Raw genomic sequence first — 14,709 nt, forward strand, 5'->3', positions numbered from 1 at the left:
ATCTAAATCCCTTGGGGAAGGTGTGCTCTGTGTAGTGGGAGCTCTGCTGCAGAATGAGCTCCAGGGAGGAGCTTTGTACAAACAGGCGGTGCTTTGTAACAGCAAGCATTTAGGCAGCTCCTCATGGCTACCACAAGGATTTATTAAAAATGCGTGAGTGAGTTAAAGCAACACTCTGGAGTAACATAACATGATATTAAACTTAAAAAAGTATTTTTTAATAATACCCCCCCTCCCCCTTGACCTATTGCAAAGTGGCTGTCATGTTGAAAAAAAAAAGTTTTACTTCACATAATTACACTGATGGAACATAAATTAATAAACACTACCATCTCCCTTCAACAACAACAAAAACATGTTAGGTTTGTTAAACAACACATTCATGTTGTCTGTCRTCTGTCAAAGCTAGTTTCATAAAATTAAAAGCTTAAATTTGATTAGATAGTGTACACGTGGCAGAGTGCTTAGGGGAGGTGATTAGGGAAGTTGTCCTGCAACCAGTGGGTGTCTGGTCCGATCCCTCATTCCATCCGTTTCAGTCGTTGTGTTCTTAGGCAAGACACTTTGTTGGTCAGGTGGTGTCAGTGCATGGCAGCCTCGCCTCTGTCAGTCTGCCCCAGGACATCTGTAGCTACAATGTAGCTTACCACCATCAGTGTGTGAATGTGCGAATGACAGTATGTGTAAAACACTTTGAAGTCCTTAGGGACACGATAAAGCGCTATACACGTTCAGGTCATTTACTATTTCTCAATAATAATAATTTTTTAAATGGTGGGTGTACTTACAACAGGTTGATAACTTGGAAAATGCTCCCCAAGGTAGAACATCAACAACATGAACCCAATGAAACCAAACAGATGTGTGCACATCTTAGACCACGGCACAGGGCTGGGAGTCGTATCCACACGGTTTCTGATGTACATGTCAAAATGCCAGTGCATCTAAAACACAAWCAAACAAAAGAAACAAAATAAGTTTGCCATCATTAACTATCTCAAACTGCTATCAATGCTTAAATACAAAGGTGACTGATCAAAAACAACAACAGCAGCCTGAATTCCTAGCTGCAAAAGTCATCAGCTTCTTACTGGCTCTCCCCAGTTCCTCCTCAGGTCAGGGTGGTCCCACTGGTACCAGGGGTCTTTCTCATGTTGAGACTTGTCTGGAAGTTTAGGGTAGTCACCATAGCTATTAAAACATAATGATGGCATCTAGTTAATTATGCAGTAAATTGTGKTTTTTAGTATAAACAATGATTGCAGCAGCAGAAGTCAACATTTGGCAACACAAGTATAAATGCTTTAACTTCTCTTACTTGCAATAGAAAAAAATGTGCAATAAAATGTGTTATGACAAAAGATGTTTTCAGAGTAAAGCTCACCCCTTGCCCTCATCCGGATATGGTTCATAGTCCTCAATCGTCATATTGTACTTTTTAGCAGCAGCCGCTCTCTCCTCTGGAGTCTTCGGGTACGGACCAGGCACCTTGTCCTTTGACAAACCCGAGGCTAAAGCAACAACAAACGTACTTTCAGAAGACATCGAATATATTGCGCCAAAGCCCAAACAAATAAATAAAAACATACGACTTTACAGTGTTTGCCTCTTGCAGCCGCTCAGGTAGCCAATGCTACCATTAGCATGCCAAGGACAAGGTTACATATATAGGCTTTAATTATAAATCGTGAAAAATATATTTAGGCAAAGCTATTTCACTYAACTTTTAAACATAAACAAAATAGAACTGACCTGCTCTACATCCAGATAGGAGGGCTGAAAGGCCAGGACCTTTCMCTTTGGCGAGAGGTTTTACCAAACGTCGGAAACCAAGCCCAGCCATGTTTACTGGCTGGCTACTTGACGGAATGAAACTGCGCATGCGCGACTACAGAAGTACGGGCCGCGGTAAGGGACAAGTTTATAWATAGGGATGACCAACATCTTGGTTATTCAAACTTTTTTTTTTCCAAAGATTTTTTTTTAGCTGTGGGTGAGTTCTGTCTCTACTAGACGTTTTGAACAAATTATTCCTTCTTTTAAAATTTCTTGTATAAATAACTACAGTTCCTGTAAGTTTTGTATTATGTATTAAATAACGTAATAAACAATGCTCTCTTTAACTGTTCATACTGTATAYACTGAAACATGTGGAGTGCTGCACTCAATTATTGTTCTGTAAGTTTCTCTCATGTCACAAAAAATAAAACTAAATTATTGTCTTTTTTTGCCTCAGGGTGTGTCAAATGATGCAGTTAATATAAACRATATTAACACAATAACAGTAAATACAAAATTAACAATAACAGTGAGCATGTTTTATATGTGTTTTATTGTAATTTTAGAGCAACGTGAAAACTCCTCAAGTGGCTGAAGGGAACTTGCACTCAGACTGAATGCACTGAAGTTCTGACACACGTTCCTCTTCTCTTCAGATCAAACTCAGGTGCACACATGCATTTACTGAGAAGTCGTCACTCTGCCACCAGTGAAAGATCATGTCACATCCATCAGAGAAGAAGTGCTGCAATGTCCTTCTCAACTTCGTCAGTSGGGGAGTGAAGTTCATATCTGCAGAAAATGTAAGATATTGTCCAAATATATCAAAAGATTATAGTTGTTTTAGGTAGCCGACAGCCTTACCTTTTGAAGGGCATGCCATTTGCGTTGATCAAAAACTTCTCAAAGTTCCATCTAATGTCATTAACRTTAATCGGGGACCAGTAGAACTTTTTGATGTCTCCAATAACAGGATTCACAAATGGCAGAGACTCCTGTGGAGAATATGAAGAGTCAGTGCTGCAGGTCTGACGGCTAATAAAGTATATTTGTTAACCGTTTAAAATGTATTAGTTCTTCATAATATGGCATCATACCTTTAGGTAGGTAAAAAGAGGTTCCTCATTTAGCCCATTCACCTCAACTTTGGAAAACACAGGAAACTTTGGCACAAACCCACCACCGGGTCTCACATACTTCAGAATATTCAGCATTTCCTCATTTCCCTCTGAAAAGATACATGTGAAATTTGCTATTACTTGTGTAATATACATGTCTCTAGATTCACACCGTGTTCAGCTATGAATTGGGGCGGAATAAATGTTTAGAGATCCCTACCTGGTGACTGAAGACCAAACTGGTTGCAGGGGAATCCTAAAACAGTGAAGTTGAGGTYACCAAACATTTCCATCAGTGCATTCAGTCGATGGTACTGAGGAAATACGAAACAAAACAAAACACTTTCAATAAAAACAGCCAAAATAATTAATTCAAAATGTAATCAGTGAGGAATCACCTCCTCTATTGTTGCCCCTCAGAAGGTTGCAACATTGACAACGAGCAGCACTTTTCCTCTGTAGATGCTCAGAGGAACCTGCTCTCCATCCAAAGTCTCTGCAGAGAAATCATAGATCGACCCGTCTGCCATGCTCATTCTTCACCTTGTATTTGGACGACAGGAGTGAGTATTCACACGTCCATCCTGTTGGCTCGTCTCATTCACTGAAATATAACTCATGGCTCAGCAATTGTTCAGCGTGACTGACTTCATTGTTCATCGGAGCAGAGGTGAGGTGGCAGGGTGACTAACTGTTCGACCAGGAAGAGCGGCACTTGAAATAAACTTTATAGAATTGGGTCACTAAAAATTCAAAGTAACCATTGTGGTTTTAGAGTAGATTGTTCTTGTTTTAGTGACTTCCTCTGCTCTAACTGTGTCAAAAAGTCCAACATTAGCAGATAAAATGGTTTAGCAAAGCTGTTTGTAACTGTGGTTGTACTGAGCTTTTGTTCTGTAACGCATAAACACTGAATGATTTGGGTTTTATTTCTATTTGATCAGAATTTTCCACATACTTTTTAAATTATTATTTGATATGGGTGGTAACAGATTTCATGTGGATAAAGCAATCAGTCCTGTTTACATGTGTGTTACTACTACTTTTTACATGGCTTCCATGAAAACAAATATTTGAAAAATTAAATTACACATTATATGTTTTAATGATAAAATATCTGCATCCATTTCCTTTAGCCACAGGAAATTTAGGGCTTTGGTTTTTGATTTTAAAGTTAATGATGTGTATTCTTATTAGATTACATATTTTTGAAGATTTTTGTCACACAAATGCAACATTGTTTTTTTTAAATAAAATGAGACAGTAATGGGAAACCGTATCAAAGAGGTATTTATAAATATATTTCAAAAAGTAATTTTATTGTAAGGAAAACAAATATATTTCATTTATTTCCTCGAGTCTGCTGCAATCCGAAAAATTAAGACCGCTGCGTTCAAAAGCTCAACGTAAATGCTGTAAACAGTGGTTCATTTGTTAAATAAACCTTCAAAGCAATCATAAATAATRTATTTTGTACGTAAATAACAGCTTGTTGCACATTTACTCACAAAGAATGCGACGCAAGTTAATGTTTTTGTAAACGAAACCAAAAATGCAATTTTTGGCAACAGCCGCTATTTTATTCCTAAACACATATTGAGATGGAAATTACAGTTAATACTCAATTTTAACGCGTTACCTTTTGTTATTTTCTTTCTAGAACGGAGAAAATTTGGAAAAGTTCGCGATTTTATGTGTTGGGTCGTATTTGAATTTTAATGAACAATATTTTCCGACTGTTCGTGAAGGTACCTTGTGGTTTAGGTTACGCCTCAAAACGCTTCGCAAGATGCTAAAGCAAAAAATATGCTGCTTTGGTATCTAATTAAAGAACAGCACCGCCTGATGAAGGTTGTGTAACATAATCGGCTCATGATGGAGGAAGAGGCTAAGGCGCAGACGTAAGTGGCTTTTAATAGGATTTTTATATCTTAAAAACAACTGAAATGGTGAACCCGGCAGACTAGCTAATAGGCTAACAGCGATAGCTCGCGAGGAATAACTCAGCCACTAAATCTGTAGCTTGTCCCATTGTAGTAAAGGTTTAAATATGTGTTATAGCGACATGGTCAAAGTAACACGTTACACAAACAATTTTAATTGTTTGAATTATATTTTGTTATTTGTGAATTTGTAAATATGTGCTTGTTTTCGTATTGCGTAGTGTCAAAGTTCAGCTGTAATATGTGTTCTCCTGCAGATGTCATCTCTTGGACCTTCCCTGGGAGGATGTCCTCGTCCCACATATTTTGTCCCATTTACCTCTACAGCAGCTCGTTAGCCTGCAGAGAGTGAGCAAGCAGTTTCACAGCCTCGTCCAGGTGTGCCTGGCCAACTGCAGGACTTTTAATTTTTCACTGGTAAGCAATGATGAAACAAATTCTAATGACGAATGAAACATTTCTTGAGCTTTTTGCTGTGCTGTAACATTCGCAGATAGGACCGTGCATTCCCAAGGAAGCGTTTTGCAACATGTTAAAGGACAATAAAGTTCTCCAGAACTTGTCACTTCAGAATTGTTCCAACTGGGTTACAGACAAGGAACTGCTGCCCGTCGTCGGCCAGAATCAGCATCTGCAGAGGGTGGACATGAGCGGCTGCGCTTGCCTCACCCGTCACTCCCTGGTGGCTGTATCCTTGAGCTGCATGCATCTGCAGCATCTTGGCCTGGCTCATTGCGAATGGGTGGACAGCCTGTCCCTGCGCAGCCTGGCTGACCACTGYGGGGGGCTCCGGTCGATCGACCTCACCGCCTGCCGCCAGCTGAAAGACGACGCCATCTGCTACATGGCCAGGAAGTGTTYGGAGTTGAAGTCTCTATCACTGGCAGTCAACGCCAACATTACGGACGAGTCGGTGGAAGAGGTGGCCAAGAACTGCAGGGGTCTGGAGCAGCTGGACCTGACAGGTTGTCTGCGGGTCAGAAACCAGTCCATCAGGTATGTTACGTTTTATCTTCAACTGCAGACTTGTTGCCAAAACCCCCCTTGTTCACCTATCCATAAGCTCTCCTGCTTGCTGTGCTCACAGGACTCTAGCAGAATATTGCCCAAAACTGCAGTCCCTGAGGGTGAATCACTGTCACAATGTGACAGAGTCGAGCCTGGATCCTCTGCGGAAGCGCAATGTAGTGATTGATGTCGAGCCGCCTTTACAAAGGGCTCTGGTGCTTCTTCAAGACGTGCTGGGGTTTGCCCCTTTTGTCAACCTGCAGATTTAGCCAAAGGGGAATATATCTGCCCAGCAGGTGCTCACAGGTAAGGTATTTGTTTTGTTGCATATCACTTTTTTATTTATTTCTATGGAAATTTGTCGCAAAAAAGCCACAATTGGAGTTGAATCTTTTTTTACCATCAGTTGTTTTTGACAGTCATTTCAGTTTGTGCTTTCTTTTGTTGCAGGCGACTTACAGCTGTCACTTAAAAGCTGCATCACGTGGACACGTTTATGACAAATGCTTCAGGAAGATGTGATTTTGACGTTTTCACAAGTACGTGACTAAAAATGTGGACATAAAATAAATCACTGGAATGTGACCAATAGTGGATGTTTAAGGTGTCACAAAAACTAAGTTTTATTTTGCAACTCATTGAAGGAAGCCATGAACACTTTTCAGCTTCGCTGCCTCTTGTCCAAGCTGCACTTTTTCCTTTATCACTTGGTGTCGTAACAATGTGGCTTTTTTTAATTGAATTTAATTTTTTTTGGGGGGGGAAACAACATTTTTACCTAAAGTGTATTGTGTTATTTTGTTGCTTGTTAAAACAAACTGCAAAGCGATTGTCTTTTGTTTCATTTGGAAACATTTAAAAATGTTTGCGTTTTATTAAACGTTTCATTTTGCGTGATTTTTCTGTCGTAAAAAGGGTCAGGTCATCCAAAATCACACAGAAACGTCTTCATTTAATTTGTGAAGGTTTTCTCGTTTTTATTTTTGATTTCTGCTTTTAATTAAAGGTAAATGAAGTCACTGCAGAACACTGCAGTGTGTTTATCAGCTGTTATTTTTCAGTTTCATAATAAAAACTGAGACTTTCTTCCAGATTAAAGACACTCAGAGATGACATGATGAGCATATAATGTTGGTGACGTGAGTGGTGACCCTTTAAATCATTTTATCTAAATGCACACTCTTACTGCTTGTTTGAATCTGTTCAAGACTGTTTCCCACTAAGTCTCTAAATAGATTTTAAAAGAACTTGTTGAAATGCTGTTGATCTGTCACACAGTACATGAGTTATTAAAAAATAAATAAATGTAAAAATACCACCTAAAATAACTTGTCAGTTTTCTGATGCATAATTTAATCTGTTAAAAATGTAAACGTTATGAATATTTTAATTATTGACGCTTACATAAATATACTTCCATGTTTTTAGGTTATAATAGGTGGAACACAGTTCCTCCTATTTATATCATTGTATTTAAAGGAGTCTGTTCAGATTGGTAATCTGTGGTTTATAACCTAAATTGACACTTGATGGCAGCAATGAGTCAAAAATGTCACTTGTTATTGGAATTTTGCATTAGTTTTTTTTWAAAACAACAGTTTATGACAGCGACATGATGGTTTTATTGCATGGGTACAGATGTAATATATACAAATGTTTTGTTTTCCAGTGATTTTGAGTGAAAGTAAAAAATAATTCACCTGCCTAACAGATTGTGACAGCTGAACTTGCAGGATCTTGTTATCTTTTCTGACACACCGGATGCAACATAAGAGCTTCCTCCTGTTGCCGCAGCTTCCTGCGGTTTCCTCTGGTGGTCCACTTGGCAGACTTTGCTGGATCACGTTTCTGTGACAACACAACAGGTCTATTTTCCACATGATGGCATGATTTACCMCATCTGCTGCGTGCCGGCCACAAGCTGAATTTTGGGGGACTTCAGGGATTGAACAGCATCCTTTTGTTGGATGTTTTGATCGTCATATTGTTTTTTTTTTTTACCGCTGCTCCTCAGAGAAGGCATTGTGATGTTACTCATTATTTTATTTTAAGGTACTTGATTAGAAGGTGAAATCGATTTGACATTGTTACCTTTACACGTAGAAAAAATACAATCCTCCAGCAGGCTTTTATTTCTGTTACAAAGCAGCACTCCGTGGGTTAAAAAATATTTCAGACTACATTCATCATCCAGAACCTCAATTAGCATTGATCTGCAGGAGGGAAAAGAAACATTGGTGCAATATTATATTCCATGGAGCAATTTCTGTTCCAGTGATTGAGTGTATGGAGGGGATTTCTCAAACATTGTCGGCCAAACATATTTTGTCTTCCTGTCAATAATCTGGCACTTGTCTAAATTATTGATCAATAGCAACTGATCATTTTATACCAGGGCACAACAATGAAGTTGGTTCACTCAATTCATGATGCCGTTTTAGCTCCAGGCACAGTGTAATATATTGTTCTTATTAAAACAATGAATAAATCTGAGTTTCCTCTTTAGGTGCTCACAAAGTCCTTGCTGACAGAGGAGCTTACAGATGCTGCTTCGGGGTGTGTGAGTTCGGTTTATGTGTGGTGGTGGGGGGTCACATTACAAGGATGGAACTAGTTTATCTTAGCCAAAGCTACGATCAGAGCTAAATTATCCAGCTCATGGGTTGGAGCTGTTGGACTGCAAAAACTGTCCATCTTACCAAGTTTTAAAATCTYDTATCCAGCCAAAAAGTCTTTTTGATCTTGTTTTGAGACTGATTTACTAAACAAGAACTGATTGTGTAAGAATAATAATCTTGTTTTCAGATTGTGTAAGATTATTAGTCTTGTTCGCCTGAAAATTTGACTCAAATTAAGTGAAAAATTTCTGTCAATGGAGTCAGAAAATTTTACTTGGTAAGATTCTCGAAATAAGAAAAAAAAAAGAATCAAATCAAGTATTTCAAGAATCTTAACCAAGTAAAATTTTATTACTCCACTGGCAGAAATTTTTGACTTCATTTGAGTCAAATTTTCAGGCTAATTAGACAAATAATCTTACACATTCTGAAAACAAGATTATTATTCTTACACAATCAGCTCTTGTTTAGGAAATCAGTCTCAAAACAAGATCAAAAAGACTTTTTGGCTGGATATAMGATTTTAAAACTTGGTTAGGTTTTTTGCAGTGTGGGTCGGGCACTTTTGGGAGAAAAATGTATCACGATTAATTAGTCGATATGACGATTTATAGATGACGATTGTGCTTGCATGTGGCCGACGTTGTCGCCTCAGTCCGCATTTTTCTGGCTTTCCTTGTACTCCAGTTTATGTCTGTGTTTCAGGTGATCAAACAAGTTCGTTAACGTTAGGGTTAACGTTAATGTTAGGGTTAACGTTAACGTTAGGGTTTAACGTTTACTGCTCCACGCCACCTTCCACCATTGGGCCTGCTAGTGATGGTCTGTCGCACACAAAATTGCAATCAGGCAAATATTAATTGTTGACTGTTTTTCTGATGATTAATTGCACACAATGAATGACAAGGGCATAACTGAGTTTATGCTTTCTTTTGTAAATCGATTCAGGATATTTTGGGGTTAAAATACACTGTACTGCTTTTACTGTGAGTTACCTAACTTTCTTGTTTTCTTTGTATTTACTCTGCACCTTTCCTGTTCCACGTCAGTTCAACAAAGAGAAAAGACTTACCATTTTTTTTCCACCAGTAACAAATATTTTACATTTTTAGTACGTGTTATGACATACATCAATTTCTCAATATTCGAAGAGTATATTTACCTGGTGAACTACAGGTTGGCTAGGAAAAATTACAACACCTTTGTGATGTTTATTTGGGGGAGGGGGTGTCATATTGACTGGATTAAATTATTGTAGGGATCATAACCCCCTAACCCCGTCACAAGTTATGCTTATACCCTATGTTGGACTAGCGTCTAGCTATTTATTCTGAGCTTTACTTGGTCAAAAAAAAAAAGCTTTAAAATCTCTTTACAGATCACGGCATCAGGAAATGATTTTTCAAAATGCATGATTGCAAGATGAGCCTAGAAATGACACAAAAACGTTGATAGCTTGSTTGAGGAATTAAACCAGGACAGATTTAGACACAACTCTGATTTCTGTTTCYGATAAGATGTGACAGACACGAATATTTTTGTGGATTTGTGAAAGTCTGCAAAGGAGAACATAAATCTACATCCCAGGTAAAAAAGGAGAAAATTACTGCTGGACCCTCAACATTGTCAACAAAACAAAACAAAAAACACTGTGGTCAGATTGTTGCAGCTACATGACAAGTTAACTTTTCTGACCAAAACTAAAACCTTGAAAGGATCAAACATTTCCCTCAACAAAGACTTTTGAAACCATCTGGCAGAGAGAAGACTCTACTCCCAGCAACAGAGCGCTGAAACCGAATTAGTTAGATGTGATTTTTACACTGAACCACATCTAAAAATTCTTGTTCATTAACATATTAAAAGCTAAAACGATAAAATAATTCAACTTAAATTCAAGCTTAAGTTAGGAGAAAYCTTTACTGATAATGTGTAGTAACGTTGTTTTGCTCTGTGTGACTATGTTGCTAAATTGCMCAGTTTTCCTTTGATTGTATTTTTATTTATTTATTTATTGCAGCTCTTTTGTCTCAGTGTTTGCTCTGAGGTAGACCTCTCCATATAGCCTCTAATTAATGTTAATGTCTGTTCCCTTTAAAAAAAAAACACACATTTTTGCTCTGGCACCAACAAAAACAGCAAATAATTTGACTTCAGCGACAGACAGGTCCTGATTTGAAGTGCCTGTGAATGTAAACATACAGAATTATCATTGCATGTTATTTAACTACAGATAGTGTTTTTGTCTTGATGTTCTAAATTACGACACATTTGGTGCAAGCATGAAAATGTGCTCAGTTTTGTTACATGCAAAAGGTCAAAATAAAGTCACTAAATATACTTAGCTTAAAATAATAAAGAAACAATATAAAAATCTTCWAGGACATGACGATCACTTAAGTTATAACCAGATATAACAGTCAGTAACTGGTTAAAAATACTTCCCAGCTTAAGTCAAGTTTATTTTGATGTTTTTAAGATGAAGAGAGAATTACTGCAGCCGTTCACACAGGCCCAAAAAACAGTGTCAGAGATTTTGTTCATTTTCATATTTTTAATTAAGAAGCCATTCCCTCCGTCTTCCATCAGTTATTTCATTTATTTGATGTAGTTTATCTCCTCCAACCATTCATATACAAACTTATTGGATCCCGGGACTTAAGGATCCATCTTTTGGTCACCACAGAAGCATAACTAATGACAACATTACAGTGCCTTTGTGAGCGTCAATCAACCAAGCAAAAAATAACGTTGGGTTTTTAAATCGGCATGATTAAACATGTATGTTTAAAATCTGTGCAGCTCAATTTAAACGCATTTTAAAGTGGGGAAGTACTGAGGCTGATGAACTMTAAGGTTGGTATGAGTATTAAGGAAATGAGGGCTTAATAAAAATTTGAAAAGTATGTTATACCACACATAAAGTCAGACACAGCTGTATTTTCAGCCTCTAAGAAACATTTAGGAAAAAGTTAAATACGTTTTGAAAAATTCCCAATAACCATATGTACTTCTGAGTACACAGGACAGGAACTTTAAAATAGTTAAAACGAAAGTTTTATTCATTTTGCAATTTATTTTAAATGACTAGAGGGTCACAACCATGTGGATAAAACCTTTCTTGTTCTGAGAAAATGGCTCTTTATCACTATTTTTCTGAGTTCAACACAAAAAAAAACATTTTGGTGATTACACTATGTCACATCTTATCAATACTCAATATTTATACAATAAATATATAAGTCTCAATATATATGTACTAATAATCAAGATGTTTAATGTATTATGGCATTTATTCTGATTTGTTACTGATGCTTTTAGGAAAATTGTACGACAATAGATGGCATCAGTCAAATCATTTTATACAATCTGCTTTCAAATTTCGTGTTTGCTGGTGTTTACACCTCACACTTTCAGCAACGTGTCCCCCAAAGCAATCGGTTTGCTTGTTATTCTCCCCCTATATGAGGCCTTTTACATGTAATTCTTCCTTAAAAACAGACACATTCCTCCACTTTAGTCCAGCTATGTAAAAGGTGACCTTCACCCTGCAAATCTGACCTCAAGCTTTCTGTCACCACCCCGACTCAGAGCAGCACMCACGATCCAAGTTTTTTTTTTTTTTGGCGGTGCTCAAATTGGCGACAATAAAAACACAGCGAATGACCTAATGGAGAATATGTACACAATAAAAGTGATGGCGATTTATCTTGGCAGAAGTGTTTTGCCCTCTGACTAATCTACGCTGCAGAATTTTGAGTTAGTGTGTTGAACTTGTGTCCTCCAGGCAGCAAAGATCAGAGTTCAGTGTTCTGGCATAATTACAGATCACATCTTGTTATGTTTAGTGGATGCTGAGAGATGCTGGGGCTGTCTCATCTTTTACTTTGGAGGGAGCCAGATATTAGATTTAAGAGGAAGAGAGAGAGTTTATTTCTTAGTGACTGTGCTTCGAACAATAGAAATTCGGCCTTTCTTTAGCCTGTTTTGTCAAGGTTTCAAACTAATATTAAAAAAACATATTAAAATATCACCATATTGTTTCTTAACACAGTTGTTTTTCGATTCATATGTCATTCTCAATAAAGTCTGACACAAAGGAGGCTCTTAGTGTTATCTAACAAATGAAGCACAAACAGCAAAATATGTGTTTGGTACAAGTCTCGGCCCATAGATTAATGACATTAACGAAGTTTCCATTAGCACAGCGATCAGGGGAGACAGAAGCGTCCATGCGTAAATCCACATGACTGAATCACTGATAAGAGAAAATGAAACACATCTCTGCGGGCCAAGAGGGGCCAAGGAACGCCATTCCAAATTAGTCTGCAGCCCAATTTGTTGTTACTTCATTAACTGAGCAGCATCTATTGAGCAGCGGAGGAGAGTCGTGTGACAAATCTTTTTGAAAAAAAAAAAAAAAAAAAAAAAATCCAGACACGGCCATTATTAGACTTGTGAGAGAAAAATGAAAGGTGTAAAATGGAGTTTTGTGTTGTGCTGATCTTTTTTTTTTTTTTGATTGTGAAATAATCTTGGTACAAACAAGCATCATGTCAGAATGATAAGAGCAGGACTCTCAGATGTCTCAGATGACTAAGTCACAGAGCTGGAAAGAAAAGATTACAAGAGACTTCTGCAAGGGCCCAGGGGGCAGAAAATAGTTATCTTCATTGGTGAAATGTTGTACTGGAAAAAAAATAACAGAACTCATCTAAAAATACAATTGTTGTATTTCAGTGGGTCCAAAATTATGACCCTTTGACCTACAAAGTAACAGTGGTAAAAGATTGCGATCCCTATACTTGGTTCTATACAGTGTATAACGTATTAAACATGTAACTGTCTAGCTAAATATCACATTTTACGTTGATAAAGACTTACTTTTAGATTTTTACATGATTGAAAACTGGTCATGAGTTAGCAAACACCAAAAACAATATTGTTGTAACTTAACTCTTTTCGTGAGGTTTATGTTAGCTTATTTCTGTGTTTACTGTCCATTCTGTGCTTTGTTTTAATGTCTAATTACACTGTCGGTTTAGTTTATGTGTTCCTCCCAAATTATTTTTTTTAGGATCTGTAATTTTACCAAGTATTTATTTTTATTTGCAACTTTTACTTTTATTTTGTTAGATTCAAAACATAGAAATTATACTTTTTCTTATTTTCTTTAAAATTTAACACTTTGTTACACTATATAAATTTAAATATGACCAGAACTCATTATAAAATGAGTTATTATTCACTCTAAATARGTGCTGAGTTTACTTAACCAAGTTATGTCAACTGTTGACTTAACTTAGTAAATTCCACACTTCTTAGAGTAAAAGCACTTTTAATTTCCCAAAAACATGAGCAGTTTAATGACTTGTACGTTTTTCAAGAACTTTATACATCTCTGGTTCCTCCTCAGCTCCTCCCATGCACACCTGTTCCTGCTGATCCTTCCCAGGTGTTTTCAGTTATCCCTTCAGTTACTCAGCTTTATATTTCTTGTCCTGTCTTCGCTCCTCTTTTGGTCAGTTGTGCTTCCAGTCTCGTTTTGTTCTTTGTATTGTCCGTCTGAGCCTTTTGTGAGTTCTTAGGTTCTACGTCAACATACTTTTTGTAAAATAAGCACTTTTTCTTTTGACCACTGAGCTTCCAGCACTTTTTGTGCCTGCCTCCTGGGTTCATCTTTGCAAAAAGTGACCCTTTTTAAAAGGGGGGTGAGGAAGTGCGTATTATGTATTTTCCAGGCACGATTCAATACCACAATCAAGTAACTATGTTACCTGAGGACAATATACATAAATAATAAATATGACTTTGCATCAAAGCCTTAACGTCTTAAAACTGGCCTATCGTTTCGGACACTCCAACTTCAGCATGTCTTCACAGTAATGCTTCATGGGAGGGGTGTTCTCTGGGACAGGAGCTCAGCTGTGGACTGAGCTCCAGGGAGGAGCTTTGTACAAATAGGTGGTGCTTTTACCAGTAAGCATTTAGGCAGCTCCACATCACAGGATATTAAAGGATTTCTCAAAGCTCCAAAAAGTCGATTTTGCATAGTACTTCACTTTAACATCTGAATGTGAAACTGCAAATAAAAATTTGTCCAAATGCTTGTTAAAGGGCAATGGAAAGCCTGCGTTCCACATTTACTTTCATTTCAATTTAAAGTGTCCTGCACAGTTGGTAATATATATTTAAACACCAGAATGTCAAAATTGTTGTCTAGACCCTTCTCTTTTGATTGAC

At 37.4% G+C, this 14,709-nt stretch overlaps 3 protein-coding genes across 3 annotated transcripts in view; 1 reads left to right on the forward strand and 2 right to left on the reverse strand.

The window, feature by feature from the left end:
• The window catches only part of ndufb8 (NADH:ubiquinone oxidoreductase subunit B8), a 3,080-nt gene extending 1,217 nt beyond the window's left edge, over positions 1–1,863 (reverse strand). The window contains exons 1-4 of the mRNA XM_014006995.1: positions 1,753–1,863; positions 1,385–1,511; positions 1,092–1,191; positions 789–944 (exon numbers count right to left, since the gene is read on the reverse strand). Of these exons, the coding sequence (XP_013862449.1) occupies positions 789–944; positions 1,092–1,191; positions 1,385–1,511; positions 1,753–1,843 (474 nt within the window). The 5' untranslated portion in view covers positions 1,844–1,863. The remainder of the gene's footprint in view (positions 1–788; positions 945–1,091; positions 1,192–1,384; positions 1,512–1,752) is intronic.
• A 450-nt stretch (positions 1,864–2,313) lies between these two features.
• On the reverse strand, positions 2,314–3,470 carry gpx9 (glutathione peroxidase 9). The gene is made up of 5 exons (XM_014006997.1): positions 3,296–3,470; positions 3,118–3,211; positions 2,877–3,007; positions 2,644–2,774; positions 2,314–2,571 (listed from the first exon to the last, which is right to left on the reverse strand). The coding sequence occupies exons 2-5, from the start codon at positions 3,188–3,190 to the stop codon at positions 2,511–2,513; spliced, it is 396 nt and encodes a 131-aa protein (XP_013862451.1). The 5' UTR covers positions 3,191–3,211; positions 3,296–3,470; the 3' UTR covers positions 2,314–2,510.
• A 1,190-nt stretch (positions 3,471–4,660) lies between these two features.
• Positions 4,661–7,173, forward strand: fbxl15 (F-box and leucine-rich repeat protein 15). Its single transcript, XM_014006996.1, has 5 exons — positions 4,661–4,798; positions 5,098–5,257; positions 5,334–5,836; positions 5,928–6,154; positions 6,299–7,173. The coding sequence occupies exons 1-4, from the start codon at positions 4,770–4,772 to the stop codon at positions 6,115–6,117; spliced, it is 882 nt and encodes a 293-aa protein (XP_013862450.1). The 5' UTR covers positions 4,661–4,769; the 3' UTR covers positions 6,118–6,154; positions 6,299–7,173.
• The last annotated feature ends 7,536 nt before the right edge of the window (positions 7,174–14,709 follow it).

The sequence above is a fragment of the Austrofundulus limnaeus genome, unplaced genomic scaffold (assembly GCF_001266775.1).
Source record: "Austrofundulus limnaeus strain Quisiro unplaced genomic scaffold, Austrofundulus_limnaeus-1.0 Scaffold39, whole genome shotgun sequence".
NCBI classification, from domain to species: Eukaryota; Metazoa; Chordata; class Actinopteri; order Cyprinodontiformes; family Rivulidae; genus Austrofundulus; species Austrofundulus limnaeus.